The sequence below is a fragment of the Vanessa tameamea genome, chromosome 7, assembly GCF_037043105.1.
Source record: "Vanessa tameamea isolate UH-Manoa-2023 chromosome 7, ilVanTame1 primary haplotype, whole genome shotgun sequence".
Taxonomy (NCBI): domain Eukaryota; kingdom Metazoa; phylum Arthropoda; class Insecta; order Lepidoptera; family Nymphalidae; genus Vanessa; species Vanessa tameamea.
The window spans coordinates 11,974,200-11,992,555 of NC_087315.1; the positions used below are offsets into that span (position 1 = coordinate 11,974,200).

General features: G+C 31.4%; 1 protein-coding gene across 1 annotated transcript in view; it reads left to right on the forward strand.

Moving 5' to 3' along the window:
- Positions 1 to 15,815, forward strand: part of LOC113395726 (alkylglycerol monooxygenase-like) — a 35,881-nt gene extending 20,066 nt beyond the window's left edge. The window contains exons 3-10 of the mRNA XM_026633400.2: positions 5,808 to 5,935; positions 6,709 to 6,860; positions 7,176 to 7,279; positions 8,922 to 9,084; positions 11,905 to 12,056; positions 13,202 to 13,336; positions 13,591 to 13,704; positions 15,051 to 15,815. Of these exons, the coding sequence (XP_026489185.1) occupies positions 5,808 to 5,935; positions 6,709 to 6,860; positions 7,176 to 7,279; positions 8,922 to 9,084; positions 11,905 to 12,056; positions 13,202 to 13,336; positions 13,591 to 13,704; positions 15,051 to 15,305 (1,203 nt within the window). The 3' untranslated portion in view covers positions 15,306 to 15,815. The remainder of the gene's footprint in view (positions 1 to 5,807; positions 5,936 to 6,708; positions 6,861 to 7,175; positions 7,280 to 8,921; positions 9,085 to 11,904; positions 12,057 to 13,201; positions 13,337 to 13,590; positions 13,705 to 15,050) is intronic.
- The last annotated feature ends 2,541 nt before the right edge of the window (positions 15,816 to 18,356 follow it).

Below are 18,356 nucleotides of genomic sequence, written 5' to 3' on the forward strand. Positions count from 1 at the left end.
TTATGATAAAAAACTCTTTATAATTCTCGAAATGGTTATTGCAGTTAAATCTTCTTTTAGTGAGATTAATGTTATTAAATTTTAGTACATTTACAAGGTAAAATTGCGCTTTGAAACATGAGAGAAATAAAATGATAACCCGAAAATAAATAAATAAATTATAGATAAAATAATCATTTAGGTTACATTTAAATGCTGATGAATAATTAAAGGTGACAATAATTTACCGTCAAGTAACTAATGTCTCTTCCCCTTCTTTGCTACATGGACAAATATGTCAGCATATTGTGTGTACAGAGTGATTAGTGTATTTTTCCGGCTGTGCCAGCGTCTAAGGGCTAAAGAATAAGTCACTTATGTCATTTTTTCGCTAGCCGACTTCAAATTAAAAAAAAAAAAATTATAATACGCCTTTTTGCTGTAATATATGATGTATTTTCTTGTTACATTTATACCTCCACAGTAATATTGCGTATCTTGATTTTTTATTTTTATTAGGCAGTATAACAATTTAAATATCACGATTAAAAAAATATGTATTGATGCAAACATTTTCGAATCCGACTGTACTCGATTCTTCAATAAACTTTTTTAATTGATTTGACTTTACTGAGTATTAATTAGTACACAATAACAGATGTCAGATTGCAATTGTTTACATTGATTAATTTGACACTTGGCGGTGTGTGCATTTGTTAACTTTCTGCTCAATAATTCGATTAATTATTTATCGAATTACTGTTGGGTGTTTAAGCATTAACGTTATTAATTATAATATTTGCTGTATTATTATCATGCATGATTAACAAACATATATTTTATTATTAAACTGAAACGTGAATTACATTTAATTTATTTTTATGTACTTATGTCCGAGCATATAATGACTCCTTGATATAGACGGATGTTTAAATATATTATATAATTGTTCGAAAGAGGTTTATGTCGAAATAATTATATTTAAATTCCGTAAAGGTAGATTCGAAAGATGATCACTTGGAAATAGACAACGGAACTCTTCAATAAATACCAGCAAATCAAACACGATTGCTGTTATATTATTGTTATATAAATGTTATTGAAGTTTTTTTTTTTAAAACCCATTGACGCTTATAAGAATTAATGATGGGCCAGAAGAAAAATTATCTTTTTTCAGCTATAAACAATAAAAGACAGATTTAAAAAAAATAAAAAAAAAATAATTATATTTGTTCTCTTAAATTCATACAAATATTTAATACTTAAAATTATAACTAAGAAACATGATGAAAAGCAATTAAACAAATGTGAGTAAAACAAGAAAACATTATCTGGCATCAAACATTCACATTCATGCGTGGCAATCGTTAAAAATAGAATAAGAATGATTGATTACCCACAAGATATATTATGATCGATTGGTGTATAACGTCTGTATACACTCCATCTTCATTCATCAGCTACAATGTTTGTTCTAAGCATTCTATAAATGAACCATTCGCAGTAATTTCCGCAAATCGTGCGGGAGATAACTATTTTGAATTTAGAATTAAGAGAACATTTCATTCATTACACTACGACCTCCATCCTTTTTACTATTTTATAATAATTATTTTTTTTAATGGCATTTGTTTTTTTTTTTTTTAATTGCGTTTGTTGGCGGACGAGCATATGGGCCACCTGATGTTAAGTGGTCACCACCGCCCATAGACAAAGGCGCTGTAAGAAATATTAACCATTTCTTACACTAGCTATGCGCCACCAACCTTGGTAACTAAGATGTTATGTCCCTTGTGCCTGTTATTACACTGGCTCACTCACCCTTCTAACCGAAACACAACAATACAGAGTACTGTTATTTGGCGGTATATAGCAACGACAATTACTGTATAAAATTTGAACTTAATCGGATGAATGATATTTGAATGCATAGAACACGAATAATAATAATGACATATTTTATATAATACAATATTATATTTTGTATGGAATATAAATGAAAGAATATGTCAAGTGCTTTTATTAAAAACATTTCTAAAAATAAAACAAACACAGTGTTGACCTTAAAGCCTCTGTACATAGAAATATATAGGAATTCAGTCTACAAATACAACAATGTTGTAGTTATTATGCATAAATAATATCAGCTTTATATAACACATGGAAAATTGTTATTTTATCGAAATAATAAGAGACAATGAGAACTGATAACCCTTTGTTATAGACGTATCATCCACGCGTATTTACTTTTATCTCATCTGTAATAATAAAATTATAATACAGCCCTATTATTCCATACAAAAAAATCTTTTTAAAATAAAACAACACAGTTTTGAAACAAAAAGGTTTTATTTTCTAACATATACACGCACACAAGTGCACGCTTCAATTTCAATTTCTTTTGGTTTGTCTTAACCTCTATCTCTTTTTGAATTAACAAATACATATTCCAAATTCAATTTAAGAACACTCACACACTCACACTACATGTAATTAGTGTGTACTAATTGAGTACTCGAAATTCAACCATAATCATAGTTGGAAAAAAAAACAATTTTGTATTTGTAAATCGAACTGTTGTTCATATTAAGCAAAAATAAAAGAAAATCGGTTAACAAACAGAGGAGAAAGATGGCTGCGAAGTTTTGTCTTTATCTATTGAAACACATATTTAGTCTCAGGCATGAATGAAAAATGGTCGAGCATATAAGATTCGTCGATATCGAGTTCCGAAAAGTATTCCAACATATCAGTCCGCAAATATGTACTTATTTAAGCCCGAATAACTTACAACCAAATTTGAACTACAATACACCTTTGATCTATTCCTAAAAGGATACTATTTTCGACAAGGCCTGTTATATTTATATTTGTTTAAAATACTTTTTCAATTAAATAAATATAAATTACATTCAAACTTTTCTGTTCGAACCTCATTCTTCCTTAATCAGGATAAAGCGGATATAATTATGTTGAAACTGCTTTGTGTCTTAGAATTAGATCTGGACATCTTCCGTTATATAATTTTGGTCATCTATCAAGCCCCCTATCTGAGATGTGGGAATGTAATGAAATTTTATCAGTACCGGGATCTAATTAACAAAACAAAATTATAATGTCTCTGATCGACGAAGTTGCAATAGCTATGATTATATTAGAATAAAGGAAAAAAAAGGTATATAATATATCATTTCAATAGAATTTAATAAAATTAATATTAATTATGGCGAGGAACCGAGATGTCCTAGTGGTTAGAAAACCTGAATAACCAATAGTTCAAAACTCGAGCAAGAATTTTAATTTTCGTGTACTTAATTTGTGTTTATAATTTATCTCGTGCTCAGCGGTGAATGAACACATTGTGTAGCATGTTTTGGATGAAATTAAGAAGAGGAGGACTTAGACCCGTTCTGGGTCATTGGGCAGTGACTTTTTTAATTATCAATTTTTAAATTTGTACTGTGCAAGTGTCTATGGGTGATTTGATCGCTTAGATTTCATATAGTATTTGATAAAAATCTTAAATCTAGTGATTTATTTATTTCATTAAATAATATCACATTTCATCCAACAGATAATTACATAATTAGATACTGATAAAGTTTATTTTTTAACATTAATTTATTTAGTACTATTAAAAAATATAAAAACAAAAAACCGATTTATAAATTTAAAAAAAAAATCGATCGAGTTCCATTAAATAGCCAATCAGATTCCAGTATTACATTACCAATTGCATCTCATTTAGTCTTATAAATAGCTTCGTCGGGTTCATCAACGTCAGTTCTCGTTTAGCTCAGGTTACAGCGGTTTAAACACACCACAACAGAAACTCGACGCTTTGACGACAGTTTATATAAATTGTGTGTTCTTACGACCTCATTATAGTAAATTACTTTATCGTATCAACTTTATAATTAATATTCAAAATTCAAACGAGATTAATAAACGAGGAAACGATGAGATCTAAGTAAATGAACAAATACAGTAATAGACAATTTACAAACAAAATAAATCAATTTGACGAAAATTGCGCGAAAGTAACTCTGTCTGTCTGTTTGTTGTTTTCACGTTCACGGCCAAACCAGTGAGCCGAATTTGATGAAATCATCATCAAGCATGTTTGAACACTCCAAGCCTCAACAAGGAAGGGCATAGGCCAAAACGTACACGAAGCCGCGGGCGACTACTAGAACATAATGATATTTGTCATCTGTCCTAAGCTATCCTAAATTTTTCATGCGATTGTGATGAAATTTTATCTTCGTACGCCCGAAAAGGTTCCAAGCACAAAAAAATAAGAATTTTGTTTGTATTGTCCGTCGATGTAAACGTCCCTTAATAATAAACAATTTAATTATAATTTCTTCTTCACCTCAAATCCTAAAAATCTCCACATTACGCTAACATCTACGTATTTACCTAAGCTCACACAACACAATCAACACATCACATCACATCACACAAAACAATGTTTATACCATTCGCTACACAAATACTATGATAAGATTCTAAACCCAGCCGTAGTTAACATTGGAAGCACATATTATTACATGAAATGAAAATACAAATCAAATAGGCCTTTATAAACTGTGAGTAACATAATAATATATTAAATTAATTATAAACCTACTAATGATACAAAGCGTACAAAAAAAACCGTCAAGAATAGACATAAATATATATGTATATATAGATGTATGTGTATATTATTTAATAACTGTAATACATATCATCGATTCTGTTATGTATTATTAATGTTAGGATCACAAATAAAGACACTTCATGTTAAATCCGAAGCAACGGAAGCTAATACAAAAAAACACCGAACACAAGTAGTATTCCCTGGCAGTCAATTAAAACCACGATCATTTCAATATCATACTACTATAGTTGTATAACGCTAAGAGCAGCAGCAAATAAAGTCTTTAATGTTATGTTTAATAAAAAATGTGATCTTCATTGAACGATTGGCCGCAGGGTCGATTTAGGAAAGGGCATCTGGGGGACATGAAAAGTCAGTGCTTGACGGATTTGTACTTACGATTTTCGAAAAAAATCATATTAATAAAATAGGAAAATATACAGGAAGATACGTTTGCTTGTATCACGGATGTTGAAATTCAATGGTAAGTTTTAAAAGTTATGACGTATCGGATTGCCTCTTTAATATGTAATTGAAAAAATTGTATGATAGAAATGAATTTGAAAAATAATAATAAAAGACACTCCCCTGACGACCTCCGTGGTCGAGTAGTGTGTACACCGGTTTTCATGGGTACGCCACTCCGAGGTCCCGGGTTCGATTCCCGGCCGAGTCGATGTACAAAAAGTTCGTTAGTTTTCTATGTAGTCTTGGGTCTGGGTGTATGTGGTACCATCGTTACTTCTGATTTTCCATAACACAAGTGCTTTAGCTACATACATTGGGATCAGAGTCATGTATGTGATGTTGTCCAATATTTATTTATTTTATTTATTTCCCCTGTTGCCTCAAGGCCTCCGGGACTCTAAATCCGACCCTTCGCAGCAGAAACGAAACATCGTAATTGATAGTTATTGTACGAGGTTATCATTATCATTAAACAAATCGAGTAAAATTAATAAAACTATAGTCTCGTTAATAATCAAATAATCTTATTAATATAATAATATATAGCAACAAACTATATAATATACTCAACGGGCACATAGAAGGTGTCGGAGGTTGCCGTCACGACGTACGTCAAATTAATTAAATATATCGTAATAATTTTAGAAAATTAAGGACAATATCTTCTTCGAAATATTTATACACACCTAATAATTATTATTTCTTATTGTTTCAGTCGTATCCATACTTCCTTATATTTATGATAATAGAACACATAGTACTGAGGCTTGAAGGGAAGAAAGGCATCCGTCTCAACGACGGCATAACCAGCATATCACATGGTATTATTCAAGAATGTGGAAGGTGAGAACTGATAACTATTTATTTTATTATAGCTAAAAACATTCCTTTACACGAAAAAACTGCAACCACAACCACCAATTCTGAATAAATTTACAACTATTTAAGCCCTGTAATATTTATGTTATTCTACTAATACTCAAAGAGATCATTGTCATAGCGATAAAGCCACCTCTGGTACATCTTCCTTATCTTTTATTTTCCCTTCCAATTATAAATCTCATTAGTGTCCATAAAATGTAACTTGTCTTTGCATGTTTATTGCTCAAAAATACCGAAATTAATAACTAGATTGGGACAACGCTCATATTTTGGAAATTCTACCTACTTATCCTTTCCTTTAATCCGTGAGAGTGATTTCGTGAAACGCGATATTTGATTTGCCTAGAATTAGCCGTGATATGTTAGAAAGCCATATACCGAGAATATATATTATTAATAATTATTAGTCAAGCTTAATATTAATCAAGCTTGGTGCCAACGCAAGATGTCACATATTAAACAACTGCAACCGACCTAAGGCTCGCTCACTGTAATAAACAAAATAGGTATTATTTCCGATCTGAACTATCAAGGTCACGGGTTCGAACTAAACGTGATCATAAACGTGATCGTATATCTGCAATTTCATCTATCTTGTGTTATTTATAAAAAGCCTTTTTCTGTTATGAGTATTGAATTGAATGTTCTACTAATAAAAACCGAAATATATTAACAATTAAAATGTATTAAGATACGAATATTTGTAATTAAATTTACGTTATTATTTGTTTAAGGTTAATATGGCGAGGAGCAGAGTCATATTTGTACACCTGGATATACTCAAACTTCCGAGTTATTGAACTACCGTGGGATAATACTCTGACTTGGTACGCGGCGGCATTAGGCGTCGACTTCTGCTATTATTGGATGCACAGAGCATGCCACGGTGAGACTTAATCTAGTAACATATTATTAATGTATGGTATTACAATAATATGTTTTCTCTTGAGGAGAAGAGGGGAGGCTTTTTTGATTCCACATATTAAAACGTGGTGGAATTTCATCCCGATAGGTAGAATATTAACAGAATTTACTTGGTGTCAGGGCTTTGTTCTGACATATTCTGACGCCAAATTATTATTGTATATGACAATAAATAACAATCAAACCTATCCAATAATTCATAGGCATATTTTTTTTTATTTTAGTTCTTTACGCCAACGTAATATGAACTAGTGTTAACTTCTTTTTTTTTTTATAGAGGTGCACATCCTGTGGGCTCAGCATCAAGTACATCATACGTCTGAAGATTTTAACATGGGCGTTGGCATACGACAGTCAGTTCTTCAAGGATGGTGTGGATTTGTAAGTAAATCGTAATATTATTAAGGCGGTCCTTCACCTGTTACCTACAATGTGACAATCTAAGACTCGATTTTGAGCATTCACCTGCAATCGATTCCGTTGATTTTTATAATATCAGACACACTTGTGCTGATCACTGTTACAATATAGGCGAAGGGTTCCATGATTATTTCTTGCAACAAGAAAGTTTTAAAAGAATAAGTCGATCATTTCCCTTTCGTTTACTGTAACGATTCGGCGAATAAAACTATATACCGTTTAGGTTAGCAAATTTAATATTCTTGTAAAAATAAAGATTTTTTTTTCAATATTATAAATACGGTACTTGGTTATCAAATTATTGTATAGATCTATTAACTCAAACGCTAACATCACTACGTTAAACTTTAGGCGTATTAAAAAAAATAAACTTAAGAAATATATCTTATCAAATTTGAATTATTTCCCTGTTTTTCCTCGTAGTCGACTCACGAAGGCTTAGACATCTTGATATTATCATTGTCACTTAGCCTACTAACGCAGGTCGATTGTAATTTAATAAAGGACGCGCCTTAATGAGCGAATACGTCTATGTGCTAACAGATATCGATCTAAATGTTGTTGCGAATCTTTTGTTAGTATTCCGGATAACATACGTTTGAATACTTCTCTGTATTTTCACATTCCAAATTTGAATGTATGTATTCATTGAATTTGTGGAATACGTGTGTTTTTTGTGCCAGTATTTTTGAAACTTTTATAAAACCTCATAACATAAAGGGTTTTCCAATAAGAGGTGTTATTTTGATATTCAAAGAAAAATGCCAATTTTTAATATAAATGATCGGATGTTTATTTAATTATAAAGAGGTAGGTATGACGTTAATAGTGAAAAATAACATCAGGCAAATGACAACCACGACCACGCTTACAGGACAATATCCTTTTCATGAATTTTTCCATAACCGATATGCCCTATGTCCTCGATAGCCTCACGAATTCAATCTTTGAGGTCTTGAATCGACGCTGGGCTGTTGGCGTAGACCTTCTCTTTCACGTTGCCCCAAAGAAAGAAGTCGCAAGGTGTTAAATCACAAAATCTCTGTGGCCAATTGTGATCACCTCTTCACCGGCCCAGAAACTTTTCCCGTAAAAGATCAATGGTTTCGTTGCTTGTGTGGCACGTAGCGCCGTCTTGTTGAAAATAAACGTGCACGGGTGTTATTCTTCACATCACTAACTTGTCCCAACAGCTCGAATTTTTTTACCAATTTCTTTATTGCGGTCCGACAAGGTGCTTCACGATGACCCAAAAAAGGATTGTTGGAATATAAATCGAAATCTTAATATTACAGTTGGATAGGTTAAAAAAAATCTTAACGAAATAAAAAGTTGAGAAAAATATTTAATATTTAAGAATACTCAGTTCATTTAAATATTATTCCTCAGTATCACAACCTCGAAAAAGTTATATTTATAGTTTTATTATCATCTTAGCTTATCTTAGCATCTTAAGGAAAATGTAAAATTTGCATTTCTCATACAATCCACTATTTGTTAAATATTCATTACTAAACTGCTACTAAACACGTTCATAAAATCAATTATTAAGAATATTAAATATTAAATAAGGATTAATTGATGATTCATTATTTTCCAACAGATATTCTACCTTCCATTAGCGCTGGTGATACCACCCGCTCAGTTCATAATGCACCACCAGTTCAGTTATCTGTACATGTTCTGGATCCACACGGAAGCTATCAAGAGCTTGGGACCCTTGGAGTACATCCTGAACACACCCAGCCATCATAGAGTCCACCATGGTGAGTACTCAAACTTGCGTAATTCGTTTTTTTTTTTATTTCATAATGACAGACGGACTAGCAATGGGCCATCTTATGGTAAGCGTTCACGCGGCCCATAGACAAGCAATGTAAGAAATACTAATGTTATATCGGTAATGAGCAACCTATTTAAGATGTTGATGTTGAGTACCGTCTGGGTACTCACTCATCGTAAATTCTATCGCCAAGCAAGAGTTAATAATGTTGTATTCCGGTTTTAAGGGTGAGTGACCTACCTAGTGTAACTACAGACACAAGAGACGTAACATTTTTGTTGTGTAGGTCAGAATTGTTTTCAGTGGTCCACCAAACAAAGTTATAAAAAAAACATGTACATATTTTTCTAACGGTTTACGAAAAAAAAAAAGTTTTAAAATAATCCTCTTTATTACGATTTTGTTACCTAAATTATAAACGAATACTAAAAAAAAACAATACAAAAAATATTTCATTTCGAAACGTAACTTTTCATTTCTAGTTTAGCTTTGAATAAAATGGCGAAGGTGTATTCCGTAGTTTATATAACTTTATTCAAAATAAATGAAAAAGAAACGGGGCGTGAATCGCTAGAAATAAATCATCACGAGTCGCGACTGTTGCAATTCAAATACAAAACAGCATTTTACTCTTTAATAAAACAACGTTCATTTTCAAATACTTAATCGTTTTATTGTTAGTTAAAAATAGAACAACGGTAAGAACCAAAGACATAAGGTTTCTTCTTAATGTTCTATATTTAAAAAAATTAAATGATAGAAAAGAATTCTGTCATATTTCTTTTATTATTATTCGTATATTTTTAAATGACCCTGATTGATTATTTATTGCTAAAATTCCCTTTATAAATCCCCTAATAATAATTCTAAATTTAAATTTATCCCCAGCGAAAACCGACTGATACGGAAAGGTTGTTATAAAATAATAGTTATCTTGCAATATCAAATAATCTGAAAAAAATATTCACAACTTCAAATCTATATATAAAAGTACCTAAATGTTAAAATAATTATGTTATATAAATGCTGTTTTGAAATGAAAAATTATACCGTAACATTGACGACTGTTACTGAAAAAGGTCGTATGTAAAATTGATTTCAATTTAAAAATAGGAAAAGTAGTCGTTACCTCTTCTATTTAGTTGTATATTATATGTTACAAATGTTCTAATACATTATATTAGGTAGCATAGAAACTGCAGATAGTTAATATATATATTGAACTGATAAAGCTAGAAAGTAATCACTTGAAATTCTCTCCTGTAAAATATATGTATTTCGACATACGACTTTTGTATACTAAGTATACATATTTGCCATGCAGGTTATTAATAATATTTATCACAGCACAATCAGCTGTTTCCCGATGTACTAAATATTTACAGCCCCATACGTTACAGTCAGCTACTTATTTATGGTATCGAAAATACATTGTAATGCAAATCAGACTCTATTGGACTCAGATATTTGTACCCACGTAGTACCTATATCATTATCATATAAAATAGTGTAATTTGATATAGTAAGCTATTATGTAACTGAGATTTTACTTGGTCACGTGTACCCTAACTTTTCATTGTCCAAAATTCGTCTCATGCCCGATATCATAGAAAATGTCAAGAAACAATTAAAGTCAGAAGAAATTATCTTGTATACGTTCAGAGAAATTATGGTGTAATGGCATAATTTCTGAGGTGAGTTGAATCGAAAGCAAAGATACAGCCCGTAAATGTCTCATTCCGCGGTAAAAACTCCTCTCCTCTTGAAGAGAAGGTTTTCAACCTCATTCCATGACGGTATTGTATTGCTTTTTACAGAATTCTCTAGCACAGCTCCTGGGTGCGGTTTAATGAAGCCGTGATTTAATGTTGTTACAACATCAGTGTTATATATATACAATAGCTGAGTTTTCATGTACTTAATATATATTTCGTCTCATCTCGCTTTCGATATTGACTTATTTTTAAATTTTAATCTAAACCAAAGGATATTTATAGAAATAAAATAGATAAAGATACACCTGAAATCATTTCAATTGTAATACTATCATCCTAATAGATATCTTTACAAAAAAAGTTTAAGATGTTCAGAAATACCTCATTCCATATTTTCCTACCGAATAACTTTTCCACTTACAGTTTAATTTAATGGTCTTCATTATTCTGTATTTGCAGTTATAAAAATTTAATTTGTTCCTGACTGAATTACTCAAAACATGCTAATGAATTTATTTACTTGATAACCTCGACGAAGTATGGAAAAATACAGTGTGGTTTTCTTTTGGAGGGCAACTACGTTTTATTACTGGATTTGCTGAAGTAGTTCATATTTGTAAATAGTTTTAAAGTTATTCTTGAGAAATAATTTCCCGCTACTGTATATGGATCTATTCATTGCACGCTAAATTATCAGTCGTGTGCGTGACACAACTTAGAGTAAAATCAGCAAAGAAAATTTACAAATTATATTTATTGTTTTTTTTTTTTAATTAATAATTAATTCATTTAAAGTCAAGGGATTCGTTTCGAGAGTAATCTAAATAAAAATTATCGATTGCACAGAACATAACATTAGCAGCCTGTTAATTTTCCACTACTGGGCTAAGGCCTCCTCTCCCGTTGAAGAGAAGAAAAATCATAATAAAAGCCGAAACATAAATAAACGACACAACAGCTTAAATAGGTTTTAATACAAATTGTAAAAATATTTATTAATAAATATTTGGTGTAGTTGTGTACACCCACACAAATACACCAAATATCTACTATGCTCTGATTTTCATTGGCATTTTTTATTGTTTTAGGTAGCAACAAATACTGCCTTGACGTGAACTACGGTGGAGTCCTGATTGTTTGGGACAGGCTATTCGGAACTTTCAGGCCCGAGAACGACAAAATTGAAATCGTATATGGACTTATATACAACCAGCCCTCTTTCAACCCAATGTATTTACAAGTACGTACAACTTTGATACTTATTTGTAAGAAAATAAAGCTCAAAATTGGTATTCCGATATAAAGAATAATTTTGGTGTATTATTCACTTTTTCTCGCTCGTACGTCAAATGAAATTAAAACGTTATATGGGTTTCAAAACGTTCGAACATAAAACATGCTAATGGCACCCGCTTGGCACGATTGGCTTGACATACATATTTTGTAACGTATTCCACGCTTCAATCACAGACCGTTTAGTGTACTTAGGCTCTTCATGGCTGCCAGATATTTCTTACTTACCTTTACTTGGTTATAGGACTTTGTGCAACCTATTCTGGGTAGGTACCACCAACTCATAAGTAAATACAGGCACAAGGGACATAACATCTTAGTTCCCAAGGTTGGTGGCGCATTGGGAATGATTAATATTTTTACAGCGCCATTGTCTTTTTGCGGTGGTGACCACTTAACATCAGGTGGCGGATTTGTTCCTCCTCCTACCAATAATATAAAAAAATAGAACAGTTACTCTTTTACAATTAAACATAATATAACTAATATATAAGGACGCTTATAAAATGTCCTGTCCTCTTCTTATGATTTTCGAAGTACTAATGAACGAAAGAGACAAATTTGTGTGTAAAACGACTGCTTTAACAACACTATTCATAAACTAAGTCCATTTATTAATTGGTAAAATGTATATCATTTTAAAGATAAATTTATACGAGATGATTTTTTAAATAATGTAATTGATCAAAAAAATATATAGGCTCTCGAATTTGTCGTAAAATACTTCAGATTGTTTTTTCTATCTGTTATCATTAATTTAATTTTTTTGATATGCGTGACACGCAAGATCCTTTTTAAAGATCAAATATATTTAAACGACGAAGCGCATCGTCGCGGCACGATCGCTTTAACTTAACGTAAAGTTCATTCGACCCTTTATAATTATTAATTAGCGTTAATAATAATTAATCTACTCATCGATGAAAGAAAATATCTGAATTTAATTCAGCAAGGGTTTCCTCGTGACACGAATCTTGCAAGTTTCGGACATTTGCTGTATATAATATAAAAATAATATCTAAATTCTTATGCCCCAAGAGATTTAAGTAAGTTTTATAAATATCTTTACAATATGATAATCATTTTCTACAGATATTCTACACGGGTTATGTGGCCGAGAAGTTCCGTCGATTAGAGACATGGGGGGATAAGATTAAGGCCATTGTCTGGGGTCCGAGCTGGGAACCGGGCACCCCGAGGCTTGGAGACGAAGATATGAAACTCGATGTAAGTATTAAAACTTCAATTATCTCTAATACTACCAAAAGAAAATGTCTTACGTATTTTTGATAGTTAATATTTTGCCAATACTAAAAAAGATCTAAAATAATATAGCTAAATATGACACCGAAGCTGAATAAAATTAAATCAGTGCCCAGTGTTCATATTTTAAAAAAAAATCAGTTTTTTAATCTGTTGTTTATCTCTTACGAAACTTGTTTATTTGTAGATGATTTCTATTTGACATTTAATAATTTTAGATCGAGTTAAGGGAGAAATACGACGTATTTCTACCGGCCTGGTGTAATTTCTACATCGTCTTGCATTACGCTGTGGTTTTGTACGGCTTCTTCGAATTGTCTTCCAAGTATATGGTAAGTTGAAAACCGTTTTATTTCAAGATTATGAACAACATTCGAATAAAAATATATTTTGATCAAGTAGGCTCTCGCAGGCACTTTTGGATCATGTTTCAGGGTTAATTTAAATAAGTTCTTTAATTTTCCGGTCGTAAGGCACTTTGTACTTACTTATACTTTATACTGTAGTGTTCTGGCTTAGGGACGAGTGAGAATGTATGAATACAGACACAAGAGACATCGTAGTTAGATGAAGTGGTTTTTATTTCTTAAGCAGTCACTTTTATGGCCGCAGGTTACCACTAAGCATCAAGTAGAATATTTCGTCATTTTTTTTTTATGAAAGGATATGATAGATACGGACAAATGGGTCAGCTGATGGAAAGTCATCGCCATCATAGACATTTCCACCTGACATCTCCTATGCGTCGCCTACTTTAGGAAATAAGTTGTTGTATACTTCGCAACCGCAACACAACAATGCAAAGTATTGCTGCTTCGCGGCAGAATATATGGTGGTCCCTAAGACCAAGTTAAACTAAATACACTGTGTATTGATCGGAGAGGTAGATACTGAATACTCAGATAAAACAGAACATTGAATATTAATATTAACGAGAATTTGTATTCTGTTTTGTATTTACTTTTATTGCTTCGTTATAAAGTTCAGCGCACTCCATCTAGTTTTTGTTGTATAATTTCAGACCGACCATTAATGTTTACTCTAGAAATCGATTAGTCTTCCAATATATATATCTAAAAATATTGTAATGATTGTCTCCAGGGAGACACATTCAAAATATAATATATTTTATTCATCGGCTAGTATAAAATATAATGCCACTCAAATTCAGTATTAAGCCAGGAGTTTCGAAATAGGACAGACAGTTTTAGATTCTATTTATTACGAAAATTTTATATATATTAAGGTTACACCCCCAAATACGGGTTACGCAGTACAGACAGTTAAAGAGCCAAACGAAAAGCTTCTATTAAATTTAGTAAATTTATATGATGAAATGATTTAAGTACAGTTCAATGAACAATTTGAGTTTGTTCGTTTCGTTCGGGATCTGAGGTAATTAAAACTTCGTTGAAAAATTTCATTCGAATTCATATAAACTTTTAATTATAATACTTAGTACTAAAATTATAATTTAATTATACTATATTCTATTTATAACCTGTGCCCTAAATTTGTTTTTTTTTTTTTATATTGACAATCAAAATTGATATTTGACATATATCGGTAGAAACGTAAACATTTTTTCTAGAAATTGCGACGTACATAAAATTGTTACTTATGTGAAACATTCTATACACTTGCAACAGGATTATGATTGTTTTTTTCTTGTTCACAGGGCATGACACCATTATCAGTGATAATCTTCGTTCTCTACGTAATAGCATCCCTTACGATAATAGGGATGATATTAGACAATTCAAAATACGCACCTATGTTGGAAGTGCTGAGATGTTCAGCGTTGGCCTTCCTCACTAGGAGTATAGCCACGAGCCCAGCCATCACAGCTCTTCAAGTATTCTACGTAATATCGGCTATGTTCTGGTGTTTGCATACGTTGAAACTTCTCGAAATCAAGAAAAAAGTTGACTAGTTTATAATCTTGAAACCAAAAGACAATTGATATTTTATACTTTGAAGAATATGCTTTTTTAAAGACCTTTTGATTTATGAAATGATTAGATCTTGAATGAAATTGCATTTAGAATTCCTTAATATATTAATTCTGAATGGTAACAAGGATTTACATTTTTTTTTGTATAAATACAACAAGTCTAACAGTGACATATTGTTTTAAACAATTTTAAAATTCTGATATTCATCCATCATTAGTATTAATTATAAAGCAATTAAAAAAATACTTTTTGTAATTTCAAGTATCAAAATTGTTCAAATCGATTTAGAAAAAACTATTCTTTGAAATTCTTATTTATTGAAGGACTACAGTAAACATTAGTTGTATTATTATTCTCACGTGCCAAATGTTTAAAAAACAATAAGTGTAATTTTATAAAATAATCCTATTTATAAGTTACTGCCAAATATGTACATAATTAGGTCTAATATATAAATAAATGATAACATTTAAATAACTAGTCGAATATTTCGTTTCTTATCATTGCACTATGTAAACTTCGTTGTTTTACGTGTGTTTTAAATTAATTGTAATAGTTATGATATGATTGTAGCATTTGAAAAAAATAATTTTAGATCGGTTAAATATTGTTTTCATAAGAAATAGAAATAACACAATGAGCGTTATTTAATCATCGAATTAATTGATTTGTATAATTTTTAGTAATAAAATAAATAATGTGAAATAAGTTTTTTTTTTAATTTATGCCAAAATTATTGATTGACATCCACAGGCCGCACTGCCCATAGACACGGGCGCTGTGAGAAATATTAAACATTCCTTGTAATGCCAATGAGCCATCAACTTTGCTAAGATGTTATGTCCTTTGTGCTCGAGTTACATTGACTCGAATTCAAAATCAATCAAAATCTACTTGATTCAAGTAGGCTTTTACAAGCACTTTTGAATCGTCATTTAATAAACTATTTTAAATAAAGCTACAACCGTTTCGGAATATAGATTCTACCGAGAAGAACCGGTAAGAAACTCAATAGTTACTCTTTTTTTAACATCTAAAAATATAGTCATGTTAGTTAAATACAATTATATATGTATGTTATGTCTCCTGCCTGGAAGTCAACAAGCATTAAATCCACGCTTTTTTATCATCTATATAATCTTGTATCGAATAATATGCCTTCTTTACCAATGTATTTTTTACAAAAGATTTGAATTAATGGAACGGTAAAGTTAAAAGTTAAAAATCGATCGCCCAAACGGGAATATGACAATATTAAATATTGCAGTTTGTCGATAGAATATCTGATGAATGAGTAACTTCCTAAAAAGCTACAGCTTTGTATACCGCCTTATTAGGAAGTAAGAAGTTTTAGTGCGTAGCGGTACACCGCTTTTTAATCACAGAGACCATTCTCCAAGGTATTCGCCTGTTCTTTTAGCTTAAATCCACATTCCGAACTGAACCGGTTGCAGTTTTTCTTCAAACTCTACTCTCTTCGACTAAAATGTCGATTCAAACGTTTTTAAGAGAGCCTGCTTAAATAAAGTATACTTTGATTAAATCTCTCGACATTGTATTAAATCATAAGTAGGCGCTGTAAATAAATTGTCACAGCAAACATTCTCAAGACACACAAATTAACTGCACCAATGCGCGCTGCTATAGTGGGCATACGATTGGGTGTACAAACTTACATACACTCTTTTTTCCTTCAAGGTCATAATCCACTGGAACAGTTATCTGACACAACAGGAAAGAGTTCAGGCGTATGGATCAAAGAACTGTCAAGTTTTAATTGCAAAATTGATATATCAAATACAAAAGTTTTGTTTCGAGGTATATTACTTTACATACTTTACGAGGTATATTTTAAAAATCCCGAGGAAAGCGACAGGAGGAAAAACGAGTGCCTGTGTGAAAATGATGCCAGTCTCTCTTCGAGCCCGGTCGCGGACGGCCATCGCTAGGATTTGTTGGGTTGGGTTGTCTAAGTGTTTATTTTTTTTAAATTACATTTGTATAAGCTGGATGCGTTCAACAGTTCATTAATATATCTAAAACACATAATAACAATAATATAATGCCAATACGTTCTAATACGAGAGACCTAGAACAATACGAGAGACTTAGACCAAGTGAAACAATTTAAGAAATTTCGTACTTAGAATCAATTTTCTTCTCTGTAAAGTGCCTCTCTATTACTCAAGGTTGGCCGCCTTTTGAACTTTCCTTAGATAGCTAGAACATGCCTAAGAAGTTCTTCTAGCCTTTGTATTACAATATCGCCTAAAGTTGCGAAGTCAAGAGTTTTTTTTTTGCCAACAACTCATTTGCCTTGTATTTTATCCATCATTGTTAATTGCAGCAAATTGTAACGCTCCCAATATATTAATCTATACGTACATTGATAATTTACATAAACATTGATAGTCGCATCATTAATTCTATTTAAGTAAATTCTTAAAAGTTGCATAATTTAATAATCGATTTTACACCTTTCAATCTCGAATGATACTAAGATATTTTCAACCTTTAAAAGGTGGAATAAAGTGTTACAGAGTGATTGAGCACTCACTAATTTACACCCTACTCATGAACTACTAATGTAAAAAGGTTCAAGAATGGCCACAGATTAAAAAAATTAATTCATACAGATGCATTAAAAATAGTCACTGTATAAATCTTGACCGCGTGGAATGACTATTTTTAATTCATCCATACTAATATTATAAATGCGAAAGTAACTCTGTCTGTCTGTCTGACTGTCTCGCTTTCACGCCAAAACTACTGGACTGATTTCAATGAAATTTGGTACACAAATAGTCTAGAGCCTGATAAAGGACATAGGCTACTTTTTATTTGGAAAAAGTGCTGTAGGGGTTGAAATGGGGGATGAAAGGTTGTAAGTTGTTGAAAGTATTGTCATTTTTAGGACTAGAAGCATAAAACTTATATTTTAGTCTGTATACTTATAAACTAACATATCATGACACCCACTAAGAAGCGAATTTTGGAAATTCTACCCCTAAAGGGGTGAAATAGGAGCT